The 17,800-nt window shown below is 40.2% G+C and overlaps 1 protein-coding gene across 1 annotated transcript in view; it reads left to right on the top strand.

Annotated features, from left to right (window-relative positions):
* The window catches only part of LOC126108554 (zinc finger protein 493-like), a 127,827-nt gene that overhangs the window by 16,406 nt on the left and 93,621 nt on the right, over positions 1 to 17,800 (top strand). The window contains exon 4 of the mRNA XM_049913840.1: positions 13,504 to 13,566. Coding sequence (XP_049769797.1) covers positions 13,504 to 13,566 — 63 coding nt within the window. The remainder of the gene's footprint in view (positions 1 to 13,503; positions 13,567 to 17,800) is intronic.

Consider the following 17,800-nt stretch of genomic DNA (forward strand, 5'->3'; position numbering starts at 1 on the left):
TTTATATCTAGTGTTCGCAACACTACCACCATCTGTACGTATGCTTATCACTACCCCATGGCTTTCATCATCTCAGTGTATAAGGGCTTCCCAGAAGTACTTGACAAACAAAACACAAACATTTTGGGGAAAAAACACCTTATTTCTCTACATAGCCCATTTTCAGTGTGGTACCCTTTTTCCAAATGTGTTCAATATCTCAGGACCCCATTTATAGTGAGAATTGTCGAGCACTGCAAAATAACCCTCAGCTGCAGGCGCCACCTCTTCAATTTTAGCAAATCTTTCACCACCACGTCATTCCATCAAGTTTGTAAACACAAAATAAACAGAAGAGGCTAAATGTTATGACTAGGGTGCATGAGGAAGTAATTCAAACTTTAACTCATTGTTTTTATCCATCAAGATAATGTATGTGTCAACTGGTGCAGTGTCTTGACGAAAAGAAACTTTATTTTTTGCTAGATGTGGCCATTTTTGCTTCATTTCATCACTAAAATGCTGCAATAACTTCACACATTACTCACAAGTAATTGCTTTTACTTTTTTAAGATAATCAATTCAAATTATCCTATAGGAATCTCAAAAAAATGACTACATGAACTTACCTGCTGACGGAACTGCTTGTCTTCTTTGGAGTTGATTCTCCATTTTCAGTCCACTGTTTTGAGTCTTCCTATGTACCAGATGCAAAGTGATGAACCCACATTCATAATCAATTATGAATAGACATAAAGATTTGGCTTTATTGCAGCAAAACATTGCCAAACACTCGACTGAGTTCGTGGTGATGCAGTTTTGTTCCATTGTGAGTAGATGTGGCACACAATTTGTGCACAGCTTTCTAATGTCCAAATTTTCAGTCAGTATGTGATGTACATACAGCACTTTTTGAAATGCATATGATGTTTGGTAGTTTGTGCAATTTCAGTCGTGGCTGTTCTACCCAATTTCTGGTGTGGTCACCTCATTTGGTCTACACCTACATATACATCCATACTCCGCAAGCCACCTGACGGTCTGTGACGGAGGGTACTTTGAGTACCTCTATCGGTTCTCCCTTCTATTCCAGTCTCGTATTGTTCGTGGAAAGAAAGATTGTTGGTATGTCTCTGTGTGGGCTCTAATCTCTCGGATTTTATCCTAATGAACAATATAATGCTTGACTCATCAGTGAAGGTATGGTCTCGAAACTTCAACAAGAGCCCGTACCGAGCTACTGAGCGTCTCTCCTGCAAAGTCTTCCACTGGAGTTTATCTATCATCTCCGTAACGCTTTCGTGATTACCACTGCACTGTTCGTCTTGGCAACTCGTGTGGCCTTGTGTAAACTCTGCCACCGAATATTTTACTGTAGTAAATGAAGGAGCAGATGCCGCCAGTAGAAAATAGCTCAGCTTTAATATTAGTTAGACTAAGACCTTTCAAATGAAGGTAGTGTTATCACATAACAATAACAAGTTCATCCACTTTCCCAAATTTTCTGAGAGCATTCACTATTGAAGGCTGCCACACAAATATTGAACAACAGAGCATTGTTAAACTTCAAACTTGAGCTTTATAATATTGGTAGTTGCCACTGTAGTCATTTGTTTAAAACAACGACCGCTATCTATATGGCTGGTTGAGTACTTCGTGGACGGCTCTCATGTTAATCGAGGAATAATAGCAGATAAACAACGGATAGCTAATACAATAGGGAAACTGGCTGCCTTTTGTCGCTGTAGCGACTTTCCTGCTAATTTCTTGATGTTTATTTGTACTTATACTAATTTTGTGGAAACTCTAGCAGATTAATGGCAGTTAATAAAAACATGTTCATTTATTCCCTTGTGTAAACTGGAGAATCATGTACCTCACACCACCTTTCTGAAGTGGCTGTAGAACACATTGTGTGAATGTGTGTCTGGGGCAATGTGAACTTTCGTGTTTGCTTTGATAGGCATCATCAAATATGGTAGATCCTGTTTGGGGATCTACACCTAACTTTACAGTGCTAATTGGAAATTAATTTCACGACAGTTACATGTATTTTGGCATGAACTTCAGTGAATGTACTTGAAAGCCTGGTAGTGTGCAGCCTCCCCCCTCCCCCCACCTAACACCTCCCCTTCCCCCCCCCCCCCCCCCAATCCAAATATGAAACTTTGTTAGTTTATTAGAGTTGTATTCCCAATATTACTTCAAGAGATTACCAGTCTTCCTCGGTTGCTACTTCAATTCTGTTTATTTTACAGAAGTGATTACAAATTACTCAAATTTTGCAATTGAAAGCTTTGTTTCCTGCAAAAAAAAAAAACAATAATAATTTAAGGCATTTTCAGTGCACTGCAGAGAAAGTAAATGAAACTATTATTTGCTGCACTATAAATATAATGTGTAGACTTCTGCAGTAGCACTTTTGGTGACTTTAATATCCACCTTATTTAAAAGTAAATGATGCAGGCTGTGAAGTTTTATGTCACAGAACAGTAATATATTCCCACTAATGCACAACTTAGCAAGGTGGGGTTGTACAGTTAAGTGAGTACTTGTATGACTGTGCCTAAACATGTAGGTTTAACATGTTTGATTAAAAACAATATTATGAAAAGGATAGTTGCTACTCATCATATGGCGGTGATGCTGAGTCGCTGCTAGGCACAATAAAAAGACTGTCACATAGCTGCCAGGGAGTTTGTGTGTGTGTGGGGGGGGGGGGGTAGAGAGAGAGAGAGAGAGAGAGAGAGAGAGAGAGAGAGAGAGAGAGAGAGAGAGAGAAGGCTCAACTGATGCCCCTGGAAGTGCACGTCCCTCTTCACAACATGGGCCTGACCTCTTATTTATGGCTGTCACCATGTCCTCATTTGTGATAGATGGTGACCCAGCAGCATGGTTCTCTCAAGCCCATTCGCCTCCCATTTGGATATCTGCTCCGTGTTTATGCAATGGAACTGAAATGGATACTACCGTTGCGTCTCAAAGTTATAATCCTTTACTGTGTTTTAGTTGGTAGCTTGTGTCATTCTGCAGGAATCTCATTTTACTAATGCTCCGTCACTAACGCTTCATGGGCTCCGTGCTTTGTTGGAACCAGGTCAGCCCTTTGAAGGCTTCCAGTGGTGACTGTACAGATACTGTCAGTACATGTATCCACCTTCGTACCCCATTGGAAGCAGTTGCCGTCCGGGTCCACTTGGACTCTGCAGTCGAGGTTTGCAATCTTTAACTCCCTCTGGCAGGCCACCTACACCTGCTGCCCTAACTGCCCTACTTCAGCAATTTCCTCTCTTTCCCTTCCATCCTTCTTCTTGGGGGATTTTAATGCCCATTGCCCTTTGTTGAACAGAACTTCAGTGTTTGTTTTTTTTTTCGAGTCGGGGCTCCTCGTGACCAATTTCTTGCAAAAAAAAAAAGATCAATGCCTTCTTAATGATGGTTCTTTACTCATTTTAGTGCTGCATACGGCACTTTTTTTTGCCACTGATCTTTCGCTTACTTTCCTTCCCTTGTTTTATCCTTACACTGGTTGCCACATGACGACATCTGTGGTAGTGGCCCGTTGATTCTCTTGTTCCCTTTCTGCCTCCTGATGACCGGGTAACCCCATTGTGCTTTCAATCATGCTTGAATGGCCTCTGTATACCTTCCGAGTCACGTTATCATCATCTTTGTCAGGTTTTATTGATGACGTCGTCCATAATCTATCTGATAAGACAATCCGGGCTGCCGGCATTGCTGTTCCCCACTTGACCGGGCCCATTCACCATTGCCTGTTCTGTGGTGGAACACCACCATTGCCACTGCTATCTGCAATTGTCGCTCCTTGCAACATCTCGAGCGGTACCTGTCCTCCGCCGGTCTTATTGCGTTTAAATGTCTCCACACTGAAGCCCATTACTTAATCAAACAGAGCAAGGGGGAGTGTTTTATGAACCTAGTATCCAAGTGCCTTCCTCCTCCAGAAACAGCAGGCTGAAGGTTTCCACGTATGTTTTGTGCCTTGTCAAGTGGAATCCTACAATGCACACTATACTGAATGGAAGCTGCTTCTGGTCCCCTCTTCTTCTCATGATTCAGCTCCTGGGCCTGATCCCATCCATAACTAATTGCTTCAATAGCGCCGAAATCTTCTCCAGGTGCTTACCTTATTTATTTGAATCTAAGCACTTTTTTTTCCAGTTTTTGTAATCCAAAAAACCGCCTGCAGGTTAGAATCGAGTGCAAAGTAAGTGAAAGTTCTGAAAAATGTTGGTAGGAGCCGCCACAACTAACTTCTGCTGTCGAAAATATGTAGCTTTACACAGGCATGCTTTGCAGACACAAAGACTGGCGCCAAAACCTCAGCGTCAATAAATAAATTTAAAAAAGGTAGAAGACTAGCTTTTTTTTCTCCACCCCAAGTTTTGAGCACTGCATTTTCATACATTATCCAACAAAGGAAATAGAAATTCCGTATTGTTCGTCTCCGAATGTAACAACAATAATAAATTTCTTTACATAAAATACCAACAATCCACAAGGCTTTACGATCGTTTCATGAGTTGATACGCTGGGGCTCACTAAGATTTCACATAGCGGCACCTATTGCTTCGTGGAAGTTTGTGAAGTACTTGTTGGTGTTAGTGAACCATAATGAAGCGCTTTCATTATAGTGCCAAATTCAATTTGTGGAACAAAGTTCTAATAGTGCTGCAGGTCTGCGATACTGGATTGATGAGAGAAACATCAGGCGATGGCGACTGCAGAGGGACAAGTTATTTGGATGATCAAGTAGCAGGAAAGCATTTAGTGGGCCAATGTGTGGCCAATATCATACACTAGAAGTGATTTTAAATGAATTTGTTAAGGAACAGCATCAGAAATTCCTGCCTGTGAATGTCGAAATTTTAAAAATTAAGGTGCATGAAACTGCTAGAGAGCAAAAAATCGAAAATTTTAAGGCTAGCCGCAGTTGGATTGCGGCGGTAGCGCGCACAAAAGCAAGCCATGGCGCGAGCAGCGACAGGTCGTAAACACTTATTATTAGAATGCGACAAACAGTGCATGACACAGTACAATAATGCATTTTCAGCTTAGAGTGACGTAAACACCTATAACGAAGAGAACGGCACTTATCAGATCAAAGCAAAATAAGCAATCAATTTGAACCAGACAAAGCACGTGAAAAAGTAAGGGTACCCGTATAAATACGGACGGAACGCCTGACGCATAGCAATGGCTACCTGGTAAAGCTTAAATGCTAAGCTTACAACTCGAACCAAACTACTGCAGCTGTATCTTCATCCATTCATTCTAAATCGTGTCTCATGTTGCAATGGTCCAACTTTGTTTCGATTTGGAGGTGCAGTCTAAAACTTTTCTCTCCCCTTGAATTTGGAGTCTCAAATTTCAGATGCGGCTTAGATTCGGGAAAACTTTTTTCCTTGATTTCGAGTCTCATTTTTCATGTGTGGCTAAGATTCGAGTGCGGCTTAGATTCGAGTAAATACGGTAACTGTATTTGGCTCCAAGGCATTTTCCCCTCTCAGTAAGGAGACACTGTTGTGGGTCCAGTCCATAAGCCCGGCAAGGATCTGGCGTCCCTTATTAGTTTCCGGCCAATCAGTCTGACCAGTGACCCCTCCAAGTTACTAGAATGGATGGTGGCCAATTTGCTCAGTTGGGTCCTCTAATCTCGTCACATTTTTATCTCGTTACTGGTGCGGCTTTCAGGAGGGACGATCTCTGATCGATCATCTGCATTAATTGAAAACTGCTGTTCAACAGGCCTTTTTCCCCAGTGCCGTCCTCTTGTTGCGGTTTTCTTTGATCAGAAGGGCTATGACACAGCTCGGTGCCATCACGTCCTCCTTAGGCTCCAGTATTTAAGGCCCCGTACTGATTTTTTATTCCCAAGTTCATGTCTCGCCTGTCATTCAGAATTCGGGTTCACGACTTTTCTGACAAAGGGAGTAGAAAATAATAGTCGTAGGACACTATGTTCATGTTACATGAAGTGCAAAAGTTTACATTTTTGGACATCTAAACTAGGTTGCAAGTCATTGCACCACTTTGAAATCTTATGAAGATCTGACAGAATATTTGTGCAGCCTTTTTGACACAGTACTTCATTGTAGATAACTGCATCATGTGCAGGAAGTCTAAAGTTCCTGTTAATATTGTCTGCAAGGTCATTAATATAGAACATGAAAGGAAAGGGTCCCAAACATCACCACCTAAAGACAAGACAAAACAAGCATATTGTGACAACATAGTCAAGTGGCGATTGTCATATAAAGCAGCCAACACACAAAGAATTGTGTGACTCAAAAATTGCTAAATTTATGAGTTGACACTTAAATGAGGTCAGTAAACAGCAAAAACACGTATAGTTATTTATGTGGAAATGAGGCGTAAACAATTAAGAACATGTAACTACAATTAATTCCATGCATACTGTGCGACTAGCAAGTTTATAAACGAAGCTGCTGAGATCTTTGAAGAAATGTTTTATTTCTGTGCTTATGAGCGGTTAGTAATATATGGGGCATTTTTAAATGTAGTGTACAGCAGTTGTACAGGAAAACTTTCACAAGTTTCCAAATATTTTCATACGCTAATACTAAGGCATGCACATCACAGTTGGTTGTGTTCACATTGTTCTCTGTTACCAGTACAAGACCAAGAACAAATTGAATGGCCAGAATTTTGTTTAATGAACCTGCTTTTGAGTAGGCCTCCACTGTGAAATGATTGCCACAGGATACACCAATATAATGCAAATGGACAGATAATAAAACACACACACACACACACACACACACACACACACACACACACACACACACACTCATATTTAACTTTCACAAGCTTTCGAAGCCAGTGGCTCCTTCTAGTGGCAGACTTGATGGGGAAGGAAGAGTGTTGAAGGAAAAGGACTAGAGAGGTGTAGGGAAAGGGGCACGGTTTAGAAAAGTAATCCAGAACCCTAGGTCCAGGGAAAGTAAGTATCCCCTGGCCCGATGTTCTGGGTTACTTTTCTAAATTGTACCCCTTTCCCTAAACTTCTGATTGAAAGTGGAGATGCAGTAAGTGCTGATAAAGAGACTGCATCACTCTGTCCAGAGAAACCGGCGATAGACGGTGGCAATAGCAGAAAAATCATTGTAAATAGAGATGGGTCATTTGCGAACTAACGGGTCCAAAGGAATAGTTCATCAAAATGAAAGGAATGAGTGAGGAACGAATTCTAAGGAATTGTCTTTCATAGTTTACTTCGGTCTACTTTCTACTTATAGTTCCTGGGAATGGGAAACGGTTGGTCTTGTTCCCGCAATGGCACGTCAGCCGGTCTCCTTTCAGCCTCGATCCCATTCCCGTCTGTCTCGGTCTCATTCGGGTGGACTTGTCCTTCTTCACGTGGCCACTCGTTGCAGTTCCACTGCCGACTGCTCATAGTTCAGTATCGAGTTGTTCGTTTGGTTCGCTACGCACGCCAATTCTGGATCTGTTTCAAACCTTTTTTGAGCTCTGAACTTCTGGTTCTTTTTGTATTCTATTCAGCATCCAAGACTGGTAATTAAAATTTTACAATTACATAAATTACATAAAAATTATGGAATGGTATGGAAGATGTACATCTTTTCAGGTAACAAAACAGCATATCAGCTTACTTCACTATTTCGATAAACAGCAGAAGAAATACTTGTAAAAAGCCAAGATTTTTTAGTTGTTATACATGCAAAGGAAGTCGGCATGGCACACACAAGTGGGCATGTTTTGCATTTTTTTGATCCAAGGTAAAAGAGCATGTTCATTGTTATGGGAGGCAGACCAACTTACAACTGAATGAAGCCCACGCTCCATAATCGAGTGTCTAGTGTCACATTGTGTAAAGAGAATATGATGACTTGTACAACATTATTTCAGTGGTACAGGGTGGCGCACGAAATATCAGCCCCGAGTACAAGACTGCTCATTGTTGGCCACCAGTTGTCATCTATTGTTTCAAAGTTGTTGTTTGCATTAGCTTATTTGTCATTTCTTCACTGCCTAATTATTACATGTTTATCTATTCTGCACATAGCGGTCAACAAATCGTGCGTAATTGGTGAGCAATCTGTACTCGGGGCCGGTTTTTGTGTGCCACCTTATATTATTTCGTAGCGATCAGCCACATAATACTACAGTTGGCTAAATGAGACGTTTTGCAGAATCACGAAAATTACAAGTGTGTGAGAATTTTGTTATGAATAAAAACTCTGTACTCCAGGGGAGAGGAAAGTGCCCCTCTTGGCACCTCCCATCTTCAGTCCCTATGCTACTAATTTTCCATTTTCCATAGGAACCATATACCAAGCACAAATGAATGATGAACAAGTAATGATGAATGGTTCCCAAATAAGAGTGATCACCAGTGAAATAGTTCCCAAGGATGAACGAGTTTGCCCATCTCTAATAGTAAATACAGATGAAACTGGTCTCTGCTGGAAGAAGGTGCCTAAAAGAGCTTTATTGGGCATGAAGTGAGAATCCTTCCTGGTTGTAAAGCTGCCAAAGGTAAATTGACAATGATGGTTGGTTTGAATGTAGCTGATGATTGTAAATTAAAACCCCTCTCAGTTCATTGCTCAGGAAATCAAAGAACTTTAAACAAGTATGTCTAAAGCTGTGTTGCCTGTGATTTGGAAGGTAAATGCTGGAGCTTGGGGGCAGCTTCCCTCTTTTTAAAGGACTCATTTGGTCATTACTTCATACCTCAAGACAGATATTATTGCCAATTACAGCAAATCCTATTTAAAGTGATTCTGTTAATCGACAGCCTACCAGGTCCTTTTCATGTTTCTATGATTAATTTTCATCGATATGTCAAAGTAGTATTTTTGCCACTGAATAGAGCCAGTTTGCTTCAACAGGTGGACCAAGGAGCTATTAAAACATTAAAGCTTATTACACGAGATGATCATTTGTGCATCTGCGCGAAGCTATGGGACAAAACAAGCTCTCTATTAGAGACTTTTGGAAACAAATCAATGTTTTAGTTGCTGTGAGAATTATTGAACAATTTCAGAGTGAAGTTTCACAAAAAGCTTTAAATGGCATCTAGAAAAACTGTGTCTGTTTATTTTCACTTCTTAAATGCAGGGGTAATCAGCACCAGGTCCTGATCAGATTGATAATGTGATTGAAGTAAATTTTACTGGCCGATTACATTTAGATGTGGATGGGTTATGATGTTCAAGAATTGTTTGATTCACACAATTGGGAGCTGACAGTTGATGAGCTTATAGAAATGCATGAGCAAGAGTTGAACATTGAACAACCTGATTCTTCAGGCCCAGTTCACCAGATGATCAATTGACTGCTCCAAACTTGACAGACAGCCTCAGTTCAATAGAAAAAGTTGAAAATTTTAGAAAAAGTGTATTCAAACAAAATGCTCTTTTTCGCATTCAAAACAGGGAATAAAAAATTTATTAGTGTGCTACAACAAAATATTCTGCAGGAAGAATAAAAATTTGACACATTGCATGAAATTGTTAGTGTTTATGAAGCCTTCTATGTCACAATAACTTAGATTTACATCATAGCATGCAGTAATACTTCACAGTAACATAATTTAGTGTTATTGAACATTTTTAGTAAACATTTTCCTTCTAATTTACATTGTCTTCTTTAGTGTCTGGTCCCAATGGAATATAATTTGCACATATTTGTATGCAGAACGAGTTCTCGTCACATTTTTTAGCCAAGGGGGATGAAGATGTTTCTCTAAGTCCATCTGTACGCAGAGCAACTGAAAAGGAACGGAACGGGCAGGTGATATAGATTGGCAACTGATTGTTGACTGCCTGCTAATACAGTTCACACACTGCTCAACTCTGAAGTGAGAAGCTGCAAAAACAACAAACAAAACTCTGTACTTCCAGAGAAACATAAACTACAGGCTGTTGCTAACAGCCAAGGAACTGCAGCAGACAGATTCAAAATTTACAGCTTTTATAGAATAGTTGCCCACTCCCTTAGATGAATGCTCAAGCACGTCTATTGTGCAACAGGCCCGGGTTCACTTCCTGGCTGATTCAGAGAGTTTTCTCCCCACAGGGAGTGTATGTTCTGTTGTCCTTATCACTGGCATGCAAGTTGCCCAATGTGGTGTCAGCTGAAAAGAATTCCAGCTCACCGGCCAAACTTCCCTAGGTGGGACTCTCGGCCATCAATGCCGTGTGATTGTCACATGACATAGATTGGCTAGGCAACACTACAGTGATTCTGTGAATTGATTGCTCCAGGCATTACTTTCATTTTCAAAAGCTGGATGTCTTGAGATTTGTATTCAAAAAGAATACCACAACTTTAAAAATGTGTGTTTAATGAAAGAAACATAATATAACCTTCTGTTATACATCATTACAAAGAGTATTTAAAAAGGTTTTTCACCAGAGATGTTCAATATGGCCCCCTCCAGACACTCGAGCAATATCAACCCGATACTCCAACTCGTTCCACACTCTCTGTAGCATATCAGGCGTAACAGTTTGGATAGCTGCTGTTATTTCTCGTTTCAAATCATCAATGGTGGCTGGGAGAGGTGGCCGAAACACCATATCCTTAACATACCCCCATAAGAAAAAATCGCAGTGGGTAAGATCAGGGCTTCTTGGAGGCCAGTGATGAAGTGCTCTGTCACGGGCTGCCTGGCGGCCGATCCATCGCCTCGGATAGTTGACGTTCAGGTAGTTACGGTTTCATAACTAACCTTTTTCGTAGGACTCTCCATACAGTTGATTGTGGAATTTGCAGCTCTCTGCTAGCTCTGCGAGTCGATTTTCCTGGGCTGCGAACAAATGCTTGCTGGATGCGTGCTACATTTTCATCACTCGTTCTCGGCCGTCCAGAACTTTTACCTTTGCACAAACACCCATTCTCTGTAAACTGTTTATACCAACGTTTAATACACCACCTATCAAGAGGTTTAACACCATACTTCATTTGAAATGCACGCTGAACAACTGTCGTCGATTCACTTCTGCCGTACTCAATAACACAAAAAGCTTTCTGTTGAGCGGTCGCCATCTTAGCATCAACTGACGCTGACGCCTAGTCAACAGCGCCTCAAGCGAACAAATGTACAACTAAATGAAACTTTATAGCTCCCTTAATTCGCCGACAGATAGTGCTTAGCTCTGCCTTTTGTCGTTGCAGAGTTTTAAATTCCTAAAGTTGTGGTATTCTTTTTGAATCACCCTGTATAAAGAAATATGATGTGGTGGTTTGTGGTGCTTAAATCATTCCTATGTGAACACCATTGTATGTGCTCATATTAGAGATTTGTTGTTTTTGTGTCATTTTCTCACAATTTTCACTGTTTATTTGCACACTACAATGTAATTTTATGGAACGACACAGTTGTTGCTGTTGTTGTTGTTGTTGTTGTTGTTGTTGTTGTTGTCTTCAGTCCTGAGACTGGTTTGATGCAGCTCTCCATGCTACTCTATCCTGCACAGGCTTCTTCATCTCCCAGTACCTACTGCAGCCTACATCCTTCTGAATCTGCTTAGTGTATTCCTCTCTTGGTCTCCCTCTACAATTTTTACCCTCCATGCTGCCCTCCAATACTAAATTGGTGATTCCTTGATGCCTCAGAACATGTCCTACCAACCGATCCCTTGTTCTAGTCAAGTTGTGCCACAAACTCCTCTTCTCCCCAAGTCTATTCAATACCTCCTCTTTAGTTATGTGATCTACCCATCTAATCTTCAGCATTCTTCTGTAGCACAACATTTCGAAAGCTTCTATTCTCTTCTTGTCCAAACTAGTTATCGTCCATGTTTCACTTCCATACAGGACTACACTCCACACAAATACTTTCAGGAAGGACTTCCTGACACTTAAATCTATACTCGGTGTTAACAAATTTCTCTTCTCCAGAAACTCTTTCCTTGCCATTGCCAGTCTACATTTTATATCCTCTCTACTTCGACCATCATCAATTATTTTGCTCCCCAAATAGCAAAACTCCTTTACTACTTTAAATGTCTCGTTTCCTAATCTAATTCCCTCAGCATCTCACAAAAGAATACTCCCAGTATGATTTACATTGTTTTGTAAATTTTCTCCCATTGACATACTGATAAATTTATTTTTATATATTTACACTACATATTTTTCATACAAACTATTTTTCCCACTTCATACTACTTTTTCTCTGTCAAATCATTGTTGCAGTATCCTGGGAGCTTATAGTTGAATAAAATTGGATGTTTTTCAACTTCCCATACAAAGCTAAGGTCCACAACCTGTTCGTTCATCTTCAGATTAAATCAGTACTGAACTGTATTTGACACCACAATGCAACTCAAAGTACTCGGCCATATATACACGAGTCTTTGGCAATTCACTGGTAGCACATGTCAAATAATTTACTGGCTAGTCACTCAGCATTCACACCATCTGTAGAGCCCAATTTAACTAAACAGGACGTGATTCAAAAGTGACCAGTTACCAATTCACATTGTCAATAGGTTTCATTTCAATTGGTTTGTTTGCGGAGGGCCTAAGGATGAGTATGAATTTCATGTGTATGAACGAGAGTTGTGACCCTCCGTTTGTTATGTGAAGGTATTGCAACATCAAAACGTGGATCAATTTCTGCGAGTATGTATTGTTTTTGCACATGGTCCCTTTATTCATATCTACAAGGAGGTCGGAAATAGTCTAAAAAGCATGTAAAGATGTTCCAGGAGAGGCTGTGCTGCTGAGAAGTAATTGCTAAGAAGGAAATTTGATATGTTGCACCAGTTCCGAATTATTTAGCGTTGAAGTTAGCCAATGAGGTCACTATGTGCACAAACTCAAGTGGCCCACCAGATACATTCAGTGTGAGTTGTTCCCATAGCTTAGATGATAGTGTATGAGCCTGCTCAGACTTTGGCTCAGGTTAAATTCTTGCTACTGTCCTATGTTCAGTTTCTGTATTGCTCTCTTGTTTGGTTGTAGGAAACCAAACTAACTACTCATTTGGCAACTTTGTCTCTGGTGTGCTGCTGCTTGAATTTGTGTGCACAATTGCCTGATTGACTCACTTCCTTGTTAATTAACTTGGAAGTGACGGAATATATAAAGTGTCTTTCTTGGGATTTAGTTCTCAGTACATTGTACCCTGCAGCACTCTTACAAGCTTTTCAAACCTGATAACTCTGTATAATGATGTAGTGGTGGACTACAACACTAAAGTGTGCTTTGTTAGTGGACATGAATCAAGAAATACTTTCATTAACGTATTTCAAGGAGTATTTCTGTTGACATTCATGGTATTTAGCATTGAAATCATATTTTCAGAGACCTCAAATTTAATAGGCTGGTGTTGCTATTACAAATGTTGCTGCATTCATTGAACATACACAGTTCCTCAAATGTAGCTCTCTTGTGAGTGTTAAATTCATTTTTTGTCATTGTTGAGTGGATTTATTGTGATATGTATAAATGTGATAAAACTTCTTTCTTCCAGTACGATCTGATGATTTGTGTTATTTGTTCTAGGTTGCTCCATTTGCTGAGGATTTTGTTCTTGAGCAGGATACTCTCAACATTAAGAAAGAGGAGGTATGTGTGTGTCATGTTGAGAGCCACAGATTATTAGATTTTATTAGTAATTTTCTCACCTGTCGTGGAATTTTTCATTTTGTGTATCTGGTGGAGAGTCAAGGTCTGGGGAACAGGACTGCACAAATTGGATGGTTGTATTTAAGTACTTTATTTGTGAAGCAAATAACTGAAGCACTAAACATACATTTTTTAACTAATTGGTCTCTCTTGTACTCGGTGTTAAGTTGAATTTACGTAGTCATTAGATGTATGACTGAAAATTTTCACTAATTTATAATAGGTCAGGTATTATGAGTGCTGACTTGGAGCAAGTAGTTACCTCTCCTTAGAAACGAAAGCGCAAAACTGAGCCAGTAGGAAAGCGGAATCAGCAAAAAGTCTCAAACACTAACTTTATTACAAATTAACAGGTAATACGAGCTGTTTCAAACCTGAAAAACTGATGAATACATCCAACTGATTATGTATTTTCACGAGTGACAATAACAGCATTATCAGTGGTGGAGGGAAGAAGGGTACTTTATGCCCCCCTTAAAAAAAATTAAAAAAACAAAATTCATTAATTGTTATTGATTTAACGTTAACAACATTTTCTGAAAAGGTGCTCGTGTTAGTAGGATCCAGAACCCGAAAATTTCTTTTATTACTCTAATAGCAGTGCTTGCCACTGCACTTTCAGTAATATGTACTACCAAGAGAGGTGGGGGTTACTTTATGAACACTACAAAAAATGTTTAAAAAATATAAAAATGATTGAATTTTGTTGACTGTTACAACATACTTTCTAAACTGATGTTGATGTGTAAGTAGTCCTGAACCTGAAAATATGGAATACTATCGAACCCAGCAATGCTTCGCAATTGCTAAATATGTATGTGAAATGGATATACGTCCTAAGCTGTTTCCCCCACTCTCTCTGCACATCTCTGCCTCCCCTCCCTCTCTGTCCATCTCCTCCTCCCACCTTCATATACATTTCCTCCCCCCCCCCCCTTTCATCTTGAGCATCATTTATTGTTATTACAAATGAAACTGTAATTCGAAATTGACGTCCCTTAAAATGAATGGTAAATCAGTTGTGATTATACACTATGTGATCAAAAGCATCCAGACACCTGGCTGAAAATGACGTAAAAGTTCATGGCGCCCTCCATCGGCAATGCTGAAATTCAATATGGTGTTGGCACTCCCTTAGCCTGGATGACAACTTCCGCTCTTGCAGGCATATGTTCAATCAGCTGCTGAAGGTTTTTTGGGGAATGACAGCCCATTCTTCACGGGGTGCTGCACTGAGGAGAGGTATCGATGTTGGTTGGTGAGGTCTCGCAGGAAGTCAGCATTCCAAAGGTGTTCTATAGGGTTCAGGTCAGGACTCTGTGGAGGCCAGTCCATTACAGGGATGTTATTGTCGTGTAACCACTCCATCACAGGCTGTGTATTATGAACAGGTGCTTGATCATGTTCAAAGATGCAATCACCATCTCCGAATTACTCTCCAGGAGTGGGAAGCTAGAAGGTGCTGAAAACATCAATGTAGGCCTGTGCTGTGATAGCGCAACGCAAAACAACAAGGGGTGCAAGCCCCATCCATGTAAAATGCAACCACACCATAACCCGGCCCCTCTCAATTTTACTGTTGGCACTACACACGCTGGCAGATGATGTTCACCAAGCATTCGCCATACACACACCCTGCCATTATATTTGTCACTCCACACAACATTTTTCCACTGTTCAATCATCCAATGTTTACACTCCTTACACAAAGTGGCCCTTGGCATTTACCTCCATGATGTATGGTTTATGAGCAGCTGCTCGACCATGAAATCCAAGTTTTCTCACCTCCTGCCTAACTGTCATAGTACTTGCAGTTGATCTGGATGCAGTTTGGAATTACTGTGTGATGGTCTGGATAGATGTCTGCCTATTACACATCGTGACCCTCTTCAACTGTCGGCAGTCTCTGTCAGTCAACAGATGAGGTCGGCCTGTACACTTTTGTGCTGTACGTGTTCCTTCACATTTCCACTTCACTATCAAATCAGAAACAGTGGACCAAGGGATGTTTAGGAGTGTGGAAATCTCGCATACAGACATATGATACAAGTGACACCCAATCACCTGGCCACATTCGAAGTCTGTGAGTTTTGCAGAGTGCCCCCTTCTCTCTCTCACGATGTCTAATGACTACTGATGTCGCTGATATGGAGTACCTGGCAGTAGGTGGCAGCACAATGCACCTTATATGAAAAAGTATGTTTTGGGTGTGTCCGGATACTTCTGATCACATAGTGTACGTATAAGTGGCATGAGAAACCTCTTCAGCTACTAGACCTATGAAGCTAATAGCGTCAATGACAGTATTTCACATAGTTCTAATCTGGAAATGGGTATGATTACAAGGCTTCAGACGATTCGGATTCCGTAGTAGTATTTTAAGCATAGGCCGATAAGCCAAAATACACCTTTCCTGTTTTCTGTAAAACTGATGGCAAAGGAGGGAACAGTTGTTGTGTGTACAATTGTTGTTTGAAATTTATTTAAGGAGAAAGAATGTACATGAGAGAAACAGATCTCATGGTTTACATGACTTTCAATCATAGTTGAAACTGACTGCAAGAAAGAAAACGAAACTGCAAATTTTCACAGCACAGTATTGTCTTTCCCACAGTGGACTTTAAATGAAAAGCTGTACATTATTGTTTAAAAAGATGTATTCAGTATATGTCAGTGTCAATGTTTGTTAGTGTATCATGTAAAAATTTTGAAGTAAATTGGTTAAGTACTCTTTGAAACATTTGGTAACAGTGTTTCTTCTCTGTGTATTACATATATATATTTGTAGATTATAAACATTAAAAATATATAGCCTGTGTCTGCCCAAATCTTCATTAGAGTATCGTGTCAAAATCTGAATTAAATTGAAGACAGAATTTTTTGGAGCATTGTCCATGGAAAAAGCGATACGCTATAAAACTATAATAAAATTATTTTAATAAAAGCTGTCTTGATTACATACAACTTATTTATTTCATTCAGTGACTGGTTTCGATCTCTTTACAAAATCATCATCAGATGACTTCAGTCCTTGGTGACCGCAGGAGATACTGGCATGGGGCGGGCTGCTCTCGAGAGGCATGAAGAACATTACTTCAGGCCACTATCTCCTGCTGTCACCAAGAAGTGAAGTGATCCACTAAGATTGGGCACTGAATGAAGCAAATAATTTGTGTGAGATCAAAACTGCTTTTACTGAAATAACTTTCAATTGAAGTACTTTTGAAATTTTTGGCAGCAATATTTGTCCTTTATTTATTACATATGCATTCATATATTATATACAGGGTGAGTTATTAACTATTGCCACCAAGAATAACTCCAGAAGTATGATAGGAGCTGAAAAATTTATGGGACAAAAGTTGCATGGGACACAGGGGCCATAATATGACATTGGTTTTTTGTTGCTTGGTGGGATTGCTTCAGAGATATGAAGGTCAGCTTTATTTTTTTAAATGGGATGCTATAGTTTGGTACTTATTTTCTGACAGCGGCTATCGAGACGAATCCAGTGATGTGTAACAGTAAGGTCTTTGGAGGTCAACGAAAGTCACAGAGGAGGCATGAACGTCCATTTACAGAAGGTGTCCGAAGTGATGACCATTGGTATGAATGCAGTGCTGCAATCTTCTTATCATGGATTCAGTGGTATTCCTTATCACATTGGCACTTATCGAAGCACATGCTCTGAAATTCTCTCGCGCTTACCTTCAGATGTAGTTGGAGCGTCTTTATAAAAAATGTCTTTTACAAATCCCCACAAGAAAAATTCCAGAGGCGTCAAATCTGGTGAAAGAGATGGCCACGACACATTTCTTCCGCATCCAGTCCAATGATTTGGAAGTTGTCTCTGCAACTCATTTCTAGCCATCAGCGAAAAATGTGCCGGATACCCATTGTGTTGACAACACGTTCTGCTCCTTGTTCGTAAAGGTATTTCTTCAAATAACAGACCTAATGTTTCTTGCAGGAATGTGGTGTACTTCCTACCATTAAGATTTCCTTCAATGAAGTAGGGGCCTATAATTCTGTCCTCCAGAGTCGCACACCGTACATGCACCGACCATGGTTTTTGGTGTGCAGCTTACCTCAGCCAACATGGATTTTCAGTTGCCCAATAATGCACGTTATGCAAATTAACATTTCCATAGTCCGTGAATGTAGCCTCGTCAGT

This window comes from Schistocerca cancellata, chromosome 11 (assembly GCF_023864275.1).
Source record: "Schistocerca cancellata isolate TAMUIC-IGC-003103 chromosome 11, iqSchCanc2.1, whole genome shotgun sequence".
NCBI classification, from domain to species: domain Eukaryota; kingdom Metazoa; phylum Arthropoda; class Insecta; order Orthoptera; family Acrididae; genus Schistocerca; species Schistocerca cancellata.